Genomic DNA, 13,393 nt, shown 5'->3' with positions numbered 1-13,393 from the left:
TTCTCCTGCTGGTTGTTGACACATGTCGCTATCCAGCTCCCCGATGGGACCCCTCTGTCCCACCCCCCGTGGAGCCTGCTCGTCTCTGGGCACAGGCGGCGGAGGGGGTCCTGGAGTGGATACAACACGGACTCAAAGTATCTAGACACAGGAGGCTCAAACTTGCTGGAATAATCCCGGGTTTATTGTCTGTCGTCCATCCGGGGCAAGAGAGAGAGCGAAATGCTCTGGATCTTATCTCTTATACCAGGGGGCAGAGGTGATTAGGGGATGCAGGGAGGTCACAGCCAATGGGAAGTGGGGGGAGGGAAAGAAGGTTTTCAGGTAGGAACTAACATTACACAAACCAAAGGTGAGTTTTACCCTTGGGAGGTACCAAGATTTCTAGATGCACTACAACACCTCACCCTTTTCTGTTATACAAAAATGAGAAACATGGATTTGAATAAGAGGTAGGTTATTTCAAAAAAAAAAAAGGAAACAGAAAAATTTTTTTAAAACATATTCACTGCCAAAGTATGCAGGTCAGAGGCTAGAGAGGTTTCTTCTTGCTCTCTTCAGCGGCGTCTTCTCTTGGAAGCAACAGCCACTTGCTTCTCTTCTCTTCTTGCTGGTGCTGGATTCTTTGGAATAAAAGGTTTTACCCATTTCTGAGGAATCCATCGGGGGCCTGAAGGGGTGGATACACACGCGTAGCCACGCCCCCAGGTGACAAGTTCATAGGGACCCTTGGTTTGCCAAGTTTCAGGGTCTCTGATTAACACCAGTGGATGCTGTGACAATTTAAACTGATCACCACTGTCAAAATGCCGAGTTACAGGAGGATTCATGTTTTCAAATGAACAGTTTAGGAAATTAATAGTAAACAGAGCTTTACATAGTTTCTGTTGGGGAGACATCCACACTGCTTCGCTACCTTGCCTGGCTAGGACTTGTTTGAGCGTCTGGTGTGTACGCTCGATTACAGCTTGACCTGTGGGGGAGTGGGGGACGCCGGTTTTATGTTCCACTCCCCACTGCTGGACAAATTCCAGGAACTCCTTGGATTTATACGCTGGGCCATTATCTGTTTTAATTTCTTTAGGGATTCCCAATACAGAAAAGGCCTGTACTAAGTGTTGTTTAGCATGCACAGACTTTTCTCCTGCATGAGCAGAGGCATACACCGCTCCTGAGTATGTATCAATACTCACATGTACATACTTCAGGCGACCAAAACTGGGAATGTGAGTGATATCTGTTTGCCACACTTCACAGCTCTTAAGGCCTCTGGGATTAACCCCAATGCCTAATGATGGCACTGCCTGGAGCTGACAATTGGGACAGGTAGCCACGATGGCTTTGGCCTGATTCCGTGTCAGCTGGAACTGACGGATCAGTCCTGGCACATTTTGATGATATTGCTGGTGACTTATTTTTGCCTGCTGAAACACATCAGGGAGACATACCTTTTCGGCTGGGGCAGCAAGGGAATCAGCCTTCCGGTTCCCCTCAGCGATTTCACCTGGCAATGAGGTGTGCGATCTTATGTGCATCACATAGAAAGGTTGTTCTGTATTCGAGACTAAGTAAATCAGTTTTGAAAGCAATCTAAAGAGATGTTCGTTCTCAATGTCCTTGAGAACTGCCTGTTCCGCTCTGGACACCACTCCTGCTACGTAGGCTGAGTCAGTAACTAAATTAATCGGTTCTGAAAATTTTTCAAAGGCTCTCACGACCGCAGCTAGTTCAGCTATCTGGGGTGACCCCTCTACAAACTCAACATCAGCTTCCCAAAGCTGAGTCTGTGGATTTCTCCAAGTCATCACCGACTTGTTGGATGTCCCAGATGCATCAGTGAACACTGTGAGAGCTTTGAGTGGCCTCCGGCTCCTTTTCTCACGAGGAATGAGATGGAATTCTTCATGAAACAATTTGTGTGATGGTGCATGAACTGAAATTTGCCCACTATAGCTGTCCAGAGCTAACTGGAGGTTAGCATTGCTCTGCAGCAGATGCTCAAACATCTCTTTGGTCAGTCTCTCAGGGGAGTTTTTCCCTTCTCCAGAGAGCCTGACTGGGAGGTGAATACACATAAAGTCACAACCTGCCAGTTCCCGCAGCCTTACCCTGGCCTTTTGAATCAGCTGAGCCATCAGCTCTTGTGGCTTGGTGATAGTCTTGGGTCTTTGATGGGAGAGGAAGACCCTTTCTATTATTAAGAGTGGGTCTCTCTGCCCTTCAGCCCATTGGAATATTAACCCATGTAGGTGTGGCAATTTTCCCAGGACAATAAATTTGAAAGGCAGCTCAGGTTTGAAGCGGTGTGCCTGTCTTTCTGTCAAGGCCTTTTGTGCCTTTTCAATTACAGTTTTCGCTGCTGGAGTTAGCACTCTGGGAGACAGTAACTCTCTCTCCCCTTTTAATAAATTGAGTAGGGGGCTCAGGTCCTCATTGGTGAGACCTAGCCAGGGTCTGACCCAGTTTAGTGACCCGCATAGAGAATGAAGATCTGCTAGAGTTTTAGGATTACCAATAATTTCCAATTTTTGTGGAACAACAGTCCGTGCTGTAATTTGCAGGCCCAGATATTTCCAAGGTGGCATCCTCTGAACTTTGTCTTCCTGCAATTGGAATCCAGCAGAGGTTAAAACTTTAACCACTAGGTCAAGGGTGTCTTTCAGTATGTTGTTATTGGGACAGCATATTAAAATATCGTCCATATAATGCAAAATGATAGCCTCTCTCTTTTCAGCACGCACTGAGGACAGCAATGACCCCACATACCACTGGCAGATGAAGGGGCTGGCTTTCATCCCCTGAGGTAATACTGTCCAGTGGTACCGTTTCATTGGGGCTTCCCTGTTAATGGTAGGAATGGAAAAGGCAAACCTTGGTGCATCCTCTGGATGCAGGGGAATTTGAAAAAAGCAATCTTTAATATCCAGTACTGCTAGTAGCCAATCTTGTGGTAGCGTGGTTGGGGAGGGCATTCCTGGTTGGAGAGATCCTATGTTTTGTATTTTTTTGTTTATTTCTCTTAAATCTTGAAGGAGACGCCATTTGTCTTTCCCTGGCTTTTTTATTACAAACACTGGGGAATTCCAAGGGCTGGTTGTTTCTACTATGTGTCCCTTAGCCAATTCTTCTTCCACTAATTTTTCTAGCGCCCCAAGTTTTTGTTTGCTGAGAGGCCACTGATTCACCCAAATTGGATCATTATCTAGCCAAGATAATTTTTGGACAGGACGCTCTACAGTGGCCTCTATCAAAAATCCTGAGGTGTCTCAGGAATAGTGAGTTTTACCCCCCACTGCAACATGGTATCTCTCCCCCACAGGGGGCACTTGTAGTCAATTACAAAAGGTCGGACACTAGCAATCCTACCATCCGGACCTTCGATCTGGACGATATCTCTAGCAATTTTTGCCAGTTTCATCCCTCCAACACCTTGTATTTTTCCTGCCACTGGTTGTAGTTCCCAGTGTGATGGCCACACCTTTTCCGGTATGATGGTCACATCTGCCCCAGTGTCAATTAACCCTTCTACATGGAGATGTTCTGATTTATGTGTTAAATTGCATCCTATAATTGGCTTGTTTTCACCCACTACTTCTGCCCAGTAAACTCCCGGTGTTTTGTCATCTACTGGGACTTCTGTTGGAACAGGGATTACCTGGGCTATTACCTGCCCTTTGTCTATATAGAAAGGGGGTTGGGGGCACCTAGCTAAGAGAGTGAGGTGTGTTAGGCCTCCCGTGATTGTCATGGGAGCCACCTCAATCTCTATTGGTGTGTGTGCTGTGTCTCCAATAACAAAATACCTACTATCCAGTCCAGCCAGGTCTTGTGAATTATCCTGCAAATCTACTCCAACAACAGTCCATCGATCAGATCTGAAACAAAAAGCTTTAGAAGTTACAAGTCTGAATCGCTTTTGCGGTTGCCAGACCTTATTAGGCAAACGTTTTTCACAATTATAGTTTTGCAGTTTTTCACCCCCCTTCCCCCTTTTTATTAAAGGACAGAGATTCGTTTCCACTTCATTTATGTCTGCACGCTGAGTGGATAAGCGCTGTGATGTAAGTTTTTTGGCAAGCTGGTATCCATGTGTTTCTGTTGTTTTAAAGGACAGTTTTTAGCAAAGTGTCCCAGTTTTCTGCAATAAAAACAAATTCGCTGTTGCTGGTTAGACGTCATCTGTTCATTCCTTGTCTCAGATGAAACTGCAGCAACAGGTCTTGGGGTGGTCCAGGGAGGTCTCTTTTCCTGCGAAAACATCTCTGCTTTCCTTGCACAGGCTGCTGACATCTGTGCAAGGGTTGGAGGGGGATCCACAGGCAAACCTAAAATAATTCTACGGCAAGATTCATTAGCATTTCTCTGAGCAAGTTCCTTGACTAACTCTGTCTGTACCACGGGGTCTTCTACCTGACGGGAGACTTGTTCTCTTAATCGGTCTAAGAATTGCAGGAATCCTTCTGAGGGCATTTGTTTTACATTAATATAACTGCCCTTAGTGTCAGCTGTAGGTAGCTGTGTGAAAGCCTTTTCTGCAGCTGTAGTGATTTTATCTATCACAACTTTTGGCAATGCCCTAGTTTGGTCTTCAGGTTTTTCCCATACTCCTTCACCACATAAATGCTCTAAAGTAATAGGATTATTTAATAAATCTACATATTGGGGATTAGTTTTTAATAATTCCACCAGTATGTTTTTTAGAAACCGCTTCCATGTGTTTTCCCATAATTCAAATTCAGATGGTGTAAGCAAACACTTAAAAAGATCTTTAATATCTGTAGGAACTAAATCATTTGAAGTTAATGTTGTTTTAACAATGCTTTTAAATATTTCACTATTACGGCCAAATTCTCTTTGTACCTTGCAAATTTCTTTTTTGTCTTGGTATGAAAACGGTTTGTAAGTACGGTTTTGAGGTCTTGCTCCAATAAAGGTCACCGGAGCAGCAGTAGGGAAAAAGGCTGAGTTAAAACCATTTAGTTTTCCATTCCCAGTTGTATTGACCTGGGAGGGGGGAGAGGCTTGTCCTGCTGGGACATCGGGGAAGCCCGTATTCCCCCATCCCCCAGGGGCACCATGTGGCTCCACACTGGGAGCAGGCTGTGAGGTTCCACCCCTCCATCCCCCGGGGCGTCCCCCGGGGCTATCAGGGCAATTTGCAGCAGCACAACCACACCCGCCTTTGGAATGTGGTGAGGCAACCTCACCTCCCTGCTCGGTCTCGGCCCCGCCCCCCGGACCATGGGAACTGGGCGGGGCCCCGCCCCTCAGCCCCCACTCGGCCCCGCCCCCAGCCCCGCCCCCAGTTTCCGCCCCATCTCCGCCCCCAGCCCCGCCCCCACAGGAGCCGGGCAGGGGGGCGCTCCCCCCCACGCCTGGCCTCGGGGTCCCACCCCCCCCCACACCGGGCCTCGGGGTCCCACCCCCCCCCATGCCGGGTCTCGGGGTTCCACCCCCCTCTACACCGGGCCTCGGGGTTCCACCCCCCCCCATGCCGGGTCTCGGGGTCTCCCCCCACCCCACGTCGGGTCCGGGAGGCTGGCACCCCCCCATCGGGGGGCAGAGCCAGGACACCCCTCTCCCTGCCCCTCTGCAGGAGCAAGGGGTGCAACTCTCTCCCTCCCCGCTCTTCCTCCCCACGGGACAGGGGCCGGAGGGATAGGGAATAGGGTTACAGCCTCGGGGGGCAGGGTCATAGGGTGGGGCCAGGCAGGGCTGGGGGGGATTATGGGTAGGAGAAAGGGGATACACATGGGGATTCACCATGTGGCCGGGTAACACGTGGCCGGCGCCATCTTGGCTCTCAGCCATGTGGGGATAGAAAGATACATTTTCTGTAAGACTGACAGGGTATAGGGAGGGAGCCTTGATGGCTTGTGAGGCAGGACTAGGTGACTGAGAGAGACACACCGGATTAGAACTTGTATTGTTTGTCTCGGGTATCTTTTCTATTGGGGGAACAGAGGTTTCGGGGGAAAAGTTAGGAAAATTAGGTGGATACTGTGGTGCTTGTTTGTCTTCTGTTTTTATTTCTCTGTTAACTAATTCTTTTCGAATTAAAAGAAAAACTGGGAGGAATTTCAGGGCCGATTTGTCTCCTCCTTCTATTTTTAAGGTTAATAAATTTCCAATTTCATCCCAGGCAGTTACTGAATCTAATTTTAACAATTCGATCTGTTTACTTTGCTGAGTCAAATATGATACAAACTGTTTTATCTTATGTTTTGAAATTTTTACATTTGTGGTTTTTAAAAAATTCTGTATTTGTTGTGTATGACTCCTTTCTTGTGTGCATAGCCGGGATCCCATTTTTGGAGGTCACAGCAGCCCTGCACACAATCTGTCTATTTTCCCTACCACAGAAAACAAGGTTGCACCAAAAGGATTACAATTAAACTCACACTGTACCGGCAGCAGGGAGAATTCCCTCTCCCACCCCCTCTCCGTCTCTGCCCAAGGCTGGGGGAACCCCACACGCTCGGGTCTGCTGCCGCTGGGAAGGAGTTACACGGAACACAGTCCCCCGGGGTCTGTTTCACTCTCCACCCCTCCCAGCCCGGTGTCGGAGTTCAATCTTACCTTTTTCTGTCGTTTTCTGGCGGTGGAAAGATACTTGTTGCCCTGGAATCGGTCCTCTGGTGCTGGAGGATTTTCGACTCCTTTTCGGAAACTTTTTTTTGCTGTATTTTTTTTTTTAACTGCATCCAAAGTCTCCAAAGAACGGCTCACCCTGGCTCCGATAAGCCTTTAACGTGGGCTTGTTCAGCCCCACGTTGGGTGCCACTCTGTCGCTATCCAGCTCCCCGATGGGACCCCTCTGTCCCACCCCCCGTGGAGCCTGCTCGTCTCTGGGCACAGGCGGCGGAGGGGGTCCTGGAGTGGATACAACACGGACTCAAAGTATCTAGACACAGGAGGCTCAAACTTGCTGGAATAATCCCGGGTTTATTGTCTGTCGTCCATCCGGGGCAAGAGAGAGAGCGAAATGCTCTGGATCTTATCTCTTATACCAGGGGGCAGAGGTGATTAGGGGATGCAGGGAGGTCACAGCCAATGGGAAGTGGGGGGAGGGAAAGAAGGTTTTCAGGTAGAAACTAACATTACACAAACCAAAGGTGAGTTTTACCCTTGGGAGGTACCAAGATTTCTAGATGCACTACAACAGACACAGGTAGAAAACCAAAAGGGGCTGGATGCCAAGTCTCTTTAAACATGGTAACTTTGCCATGCTAATCCAAGACAAAGAGTCTTGACTTCTGCACAGTGTCACACAAATCACCTCGGTTGCTGCTGTGTATTGTCCCTGCTGAGGGTAAAATACTATCAGAGCTTATTCCCTGTCGCTAGAACTCACACTTGAGCAAAGAACTGTACTCTAAGGTCTTACATTTGCACGTTTCTTGTGGTTCCAGCATTGCTTTCAAAGAAAAACAAGGAAAAGCAAAGTGTGCGTAGCTAATGATAGAGTGCCTAAAACTTGCAATGTCATAGGTTTTAGAGGTAAGGTGAATTTGGAATTAATGTGATTTAGAACTTGTGCAACATGGAAAAGGGGAGCTTATAAAGAAAGGAATTCCTACATATGAACATCCTGGATTGTTTCTTTCTGTTTTTATTTCACTGTGGGAAAGCTCTCTCAGTTTCCAAGAATCTTTTCCACAGTCATGTTTGTTCTTTCCAAGCTCTTCTCTTTACTGGACAGCTAGGTTGCGCTTCAGCCACAAGATGTGCCACCAAGTGCAGCTTCTCTTGGCTTTCAACAATGTGTGTGCAGCAAGACTCTTGCAGCAAACCAGGAGAAATGGTTTGTGACCTTTACATCTTGTCTTTTCCTTGAAAACTAGAGAGTTGTGCCATTGGCTGGGTTTTCACTTAGACCATTGTGCCTGCCCAAGGAAAACTGCAGATAGTACCAGGAATTGTTAGGGACACAGCCCTGGGTGAACTCAGAGATAGGAGCTCCAGAGCCTACAGCCAGAAAGGGAATCTTGTGCAATAATCATTCCAACACCTCAATGTACATCTAGAGAGTGATCTAGAAGGTGAAGGTGGTCTGACAGAGGTAGTTTGCTTCTGTGTTCAGTTTAGATGATTCTACATCTTGTGCTTTGGTGTCACATTTCAGCTTTTGCGACCTCGGTCCCAGGCCAGCTGAGAGAAGTGTGGCAAGTAAAAAGATAGACATGATTGGGTGACCCAAAAATAAAACTGCTTTAATGGCAAAATAACAAAAACAAAAGGCGAACACACAGTCCACCATAAAAGGTGAGAAAGGGGTGGCTACAATGGTGTATATATACGGAAGATCTGAGGGTAGCTCTGAAGGCAGGGTTCCAATGACAATCCAGGATTAGGAATATGAAAACTAATGCAACAAACAACAACCAATCCGGGGAGAGAACTAAGAACACTCTGGAAGCATAACCATGTATGTACAGGCTTGCTAGCATCCGGCCTACAGGCTCTATTCCCATGGTCTTTGTTAATGTCTAAGGCTGGTTCATTATCAGTGCCAAGCAGTTCTAGCCCCAGCCTTTGGTACGAATCGAGTACAATCAGTTCATTCAAAGGAGCAGAACAAACATGACCTAGGAGAGTAGACGACTGAAAGAATTTGAGGAGAATATATGCAGGGAATGATTTGGCTATCTTGGTCTATAAGAATGATAATTCTTCTGACTTTCTAATATATTGCCTGTGCTTTTGACCTTCTTAACAAGGCCCTTTGCATCACATGTTCATCAGGAACTGAGCACACTGAGCTTCTGTAACTGCATGAAAGATGTTCCTCTGCAGGGACACGCAGGGGGAAAAAGGAGCGGGTGCTTGAGCCCTCTCTGCATGTGAAAGTTCAGACCCCACTTCCCACGTGTCAGTGGCAGGGCTGAAGAGCCAGGTCATGGCAGGACTCCAGCCCTCAGCATCTTCAGCCACTAAGGGCAAATGCTGCCTGATCAGAAGCTTGCAGCTCTGCACTGCGCCAGAGCTTTGCACTGGACCAACCAAAGCTACCCCTTACTGGTTCAGGATGCTCAGGCCCTGGACTGACAACACGTGCGGGATTGTTGTCCTTTGGCTCCCCTTTAGCCTCTGGAGGCACAGAGCGAGCCACAGGAGGTTCTGCTGCTGGTGTGCTGCTCTGCAGACAGACAGGGGCATGAGGGACAGGGAGTAAGTTGTCATTTAGAACCTTATTTCTCCTGAGCTCTATCCCCAGCTGTCCGAAGGAAAAATAATAAATGTGGAAAGGAATTGAAATCCAAGTCTTTAAAACAAACTTCAAACGTGTTGATGACACCCATTAGATGGTACTATGTATGGTTCTGAAGGAGATCTTCCAGCCTGGCTGCAATCAGCAACCCATCTTCTGTCAAAGATCTCGATTTTATCTGATTAGAAATGGAAATGCAAAATTTTAAAATAGGCCATGATCCCTTTCCTCCCAGTGATGTGAACACTGAAGTTTTACAGAGGCTTCTGGCTTCCCAGGTAAAGCCAAGGCAAGCGCTGCTGCTGCTGCTGCTGCTGCTGCTGCTGTGGCAGAGAGCCCTGGCTGGGCAGGGCAGGCACCCACTGTGCCACGGGCTGTTTCTCCTACCTGAGCTGGGCGGTGCTTTTGAGCCAGTAATGACAACCGGTGGGAGAACGAAGGGGGCTCTTCTGGCACCGGCACTTAGGGATGCCGTAGGGTGACCTTCAGGGCAGAGTTTGGGCCCCCACAAAGCAAAGCTGAGGTGTAGTGTTCTGGGGCTGCAGCATCGTGTCCAGGGTGGCTACAGTTTACCAGTGACCAGCATGGGACTCAAGGAGATGATCTCCTGCTCTGTAACAGTTTCCTGATCTCTGGAAACTGTTGCCACTGGAGATGAACAGATCACACGGACACAGCTCCAGGTGTGGTGAAAGGAAGAGTTTATTTCTTCTCCCAGGATTTAGAGGTTTCTGACCACGGCCAGGGATTGGATGGTCAGGATAACACTTTCCCAACCGCACTGGCCGTGAGAGATGTCCATCACAAGACGTGTATCAGAAAGAATGGACACATCTCTATGTTTAGAGTTACAGTCCTGGGAAAGTCTTTAGAAAACCATGTGAGCAAGCTCAGAAGCTGAGTTTTCAAGGCGACAGGAAACCATTTCTTCAACGCAGGAAAAAACTCAACTTAGATCCAGAGACAGAGAGCCCCAGACAGAGACAAGGTGGTGGGTTTATGGGACAGAACCAGGGTGGAGTTTTAAGGCTGGGGTCTAATAGGAACATAGCAAGGGAGAAACCCCAGGGGCTCAAGCGCAATCTGAACTCCCTGGGCTGCCACCCCACAAGGCCAGCGCAGGAGGGTCCAGGGTGGGGCAATTCCTCCTGGGCTCATCCCCCTAGGCAGAGGGATGGAATCCACTCTTCCCGGGCTTTAAAGAACCACACCTGTCACTTGTCCAATGCTTATCTGAAAGTCAATGTTTGCCTCGCTGGGCAGGGAGCAGCTGACACAGAGGGAAACGGTTGTTGAGCACTTCCTTTCAAGCCTTCTGGCTGTTGGCAGAGAAGGGACACAAGTGCCAGGATGAGCAGCAGGGCCCGAGGCCGCTCCGTGCCTGCAGGGAGGGGCGGCTGCCGCTGGGGGCGCCATGGGAAGGGGGCGCCCCCGCGCGGGGCGGGCGGGGCGGGGCAGCCACCAGGGGGCGCCCGGGGCGGGGCGGGGCCCCTCTGTGAGGGGGGAGAGCCTCGGGCGGCTGCGGAGCAGGGCCGAGCCACAGACGGGCCCGGCCGGCCGTCTGTCCGTCCGTCCGCAACAGCGCCAGAGCAACGCACAGCGCCAGGGCAACTCACAGCTTAAGCGCAGCCCGGCGAGCAAGGGAATCTTGCCATGGACGGCAGGCTTCAGGGCGTTTGATTGCCAGGCCTGCGCTGAGCTGGCAGGGCACAAAGCCTCCTCAAGCACCACTGCCTCCTCTGCAGGCTTCCTGCTCTTCCTTTGCTGACAGGGTCCAGTCAGCCAGGCTGGAGGCAGGCTCGGCTGGTGTTACAAACAGCTGCTGTCCAGAATGAAAAAGACAAAACCCAAAGCAGAGGGAAGGATTGCTTCCCAAGCTGAGTTCCTCACAGGAGGAGGCAGCGTTCCTCTGGTTCCCAGAAAGATGCAGAAATTTGACACGAGTACACTAAGTGCCCCTTACTTTTGTGGCCAGAACCTTGCCATTGCAGGCCAGTGTAGCTCACAATCAATATTCACCCATTCATCCAGAGTCCTCAGCTTGTTGGGATTTTCCCCCCGAGAGCAGCCTGGGAATGCTGCTTGCTGTCCCAGGGCTTCTTCCTTGCAGGAAACTCCAAAGACTCACTTAGGTAACTCCTTTCTGTGTACCTTCATCATGACATTACCCCAAGCTCTTTCCAAGGCTGCAGATTGAAGCCTTCAGCATCTGTGGAATTTTCCATTTCTCCGTTTCCCACAATGCATGAATTCACAGACCCACCTAGAGCGGCTGCTATTGTGATGTCAGCGGCGGGCTGCCACGTCACAGCGCTGTCAAGGGGAAGTTGCCCTGGTGCACGCAAGGCCTCAGCGTCCAGAGCGGCTCTTGGCGTGCTCGTTGCAGGAGGACGCTGTGTTGTGGTGTTCTCAGGCAGCAGTCTGTGCCCTGAAAAGGGAGTCTTTTTTTCTTTGCCTGCTCTTGTATGAGTCTGTGGACTCGTGCAGGCATCCTTTTCTTTCCCCTGTAGTTGTATGGTGTGCAGACAGGTTACACGTGTGGTGTAGTCTGCACACCTGTGCACGTTTCTTTTGGATTTTTCCCTTCCTCTTGTACAGTCCGCGGGTTGCTGCGGGTATCCTTTTTTTTTTCCCCCTTCCTTGCACGGTCTGTGCAACAGAGAGTTTTCTCTGTTTTTGTGTTTTGGCCTGCGGACTTGAGCAGCCCTGCTGAAGAGATGGAGCAAGTCCGTAGAGCAGTCGGCAGGGCTTTTTCATCTGTGTCATGCCGCAAACTATTTAGTGGTCTGAGACGTAAGTAGAAGTTGTTCCCTTGGGGCTGCATATTGGAACAAAAGTGCCATAAAGATGCCATAAGGATACATACAAGGGATGTGCCTGTCTAACTGGACCCCCTCAGTGTGCTACAATAGTGAGTGGCTTTGCTCTGAAGGGCCAAAAGCTGAGCACTTTGTGTGTGCTCCTGAACCCTGGGGCTGGGCCTGTGCTGTGTCCAAAGAGATGTGCAAGCGCTGAGAGGCGTTTGGGGGAAGCTTTTCTGAGGAATTGTTTCCAGAAAGCGCAAAAAGGGAAATACTGCATGCAGTTTAGGAAAAAAACCAGTCTAGGAAAGGGAGGAAACAAAAAAGCTGCTTTAGTTGCATGGTGGACAGTGAGCTACAATGGAGGCACTGACTACTAAGGATCAGAGAGTTTTCCAATAGCACCTGGCTCATTTTCCTTTGTCTCCGGCAGGTCGCCTGAAACGTGGAAGGAGTCGAGTCCATGGTTTGGTGAGTGGGAAGGGCACCCTTGACATTCCTGGTGTCAGAGAATAGTGGAGCAAGCTTTGGGCTTGGTCTGTTGCAGCCTAATGTCAGCCTGGCAGGCCAAATGAAAGTCCATGTCAGTGTCTGCATGGCAGAGACAATGTCTGTCTCTGAAAGACTGGAAGGCAGTTCCTATTGGCTTCTCCCTAATACCTGAAATCCTGAGGGGAAGCCAGTTGACCAGAACTGAGCAGGGAAATGTTCCCTGCTTCTATTCAGACACTTTCACAGGAACTCAAGACTTATGTTGTTACTCCCATCAGCACCAAGACACAACAGCTTTTGCCCCCAGGTGACCTGTGTCTCCGCTTGCTGCTGCTGCCAGCTCTCAGGAGCCAACATCCCTGCTCTTATTGCTTGTTTGTGCTTTTCCCCTGCTCCTTCCCTGCAGGCCCCAACAGGAGAGATTCTTGCCAGTCAGGACTCCTCAGCCCAGGCAAGAAAGGTGGAGCAGCAGCAGAGCAGGGATCAAGTGCAAAGCGCCCTGGAGTTCAGGTGTGTGCTAGGCTTTCTCGCTTTCTCTGATCAGGGCTGGGCATTGCTGGGCTTTAGGAGGCCCAGCGTCAAAGAACAATTTGACTTTGTCATCGTTTGACTGGCTCAGCAGTGCTGGGGAAGGCAGCCCATGGGCAGGTCTGGCTGCAGCCGACTGAGCTGCAGCATAGCTGCCTCCTGGGACTCGCTCCTCCAAGCTTGACAAGAAGCATTGCAAACTGGAGCAGAGTAGGAGCAAGGGAGCTTCAGGCTGGGCCTAAGGAGAAGCACTGAACCCCAAAGGCAATCATGCAGCAGAAGAAGCCCCTCAGAGAGCTTGTGCACATTCCACCTCTAGAAATTTGGAAGCCCCAGCTAGATGGAGCCTTGAGCAGCCTTT

General features: G+C 49.5%; 1 protein-coding gene and 1 long non-coding RNA gene across 6 annotated transcripts in view; one reads left to right on the top strand and one right to left on the bottom strand.

Annotated features, from left to right (window-relative positions):
- Window positions 1–13,393, top strand: part of LOC147648269 (serine/threonine-protein kinase PAK 3-like) — a 50,420-nt gene that overhangs the window by 21,205 nt on the left and 15,822 nt on the right. For 2 of the 5 annotated variants that reach the window (XM_086869825.1, XM_086869827.1), the window contains 2 exons: window positions 12,446–12,483; window positions 12,911–13,014. In XM_086869825.1, coding sequence (XP_086725951.1) covers window positions 12,446–12,483; window positions 12,911–13,014 — 142 coding nt within the window. Of the gene's footprint in view, window positions 1–11,488; window positions 12,005–12,445; window positions 12,484–12,910; window positions 13,015–13,393 lie in introns of those variants that run through there. The other 3 variants (XM_086869829.1, XM_086869828.1, XM_086869826.1) reach the window with 3 other exon arrangements.
- Window positions 10,430–10,883, bottom strand: LOC147648270 (uncharacterized). Its single transcript, XR_015281159.1, has 2 exons — window positions 10,828–10,883; window positions 10,430–10,530 (listed from the first exon to the last, which is right to left on the bottom strand). It is a non-coding gene; the product is annotated as an uncharacterized LOC147648270 (long non-coding RNA).

This window comes from Cyanistes caeruleus, chromosome Z (genome assembly GCF_971803275.1).
Source record: "Cyanistes caeruleus chromosome Z, bCyaCae1.hap1.1, whole genome shotgun sequence".
Taxonomy (NCBI): domain Eukaryota; kingdom Metazoa; phylum Chordata; class Aves; order Passeriformes; family Paridae; genus Cyanistes; species Cyanistes caeruleus.
Note: the sequence above shows the minus strand (reverse complement) of the source record. Positions and strands in the feature narration are given on the sequence as shown.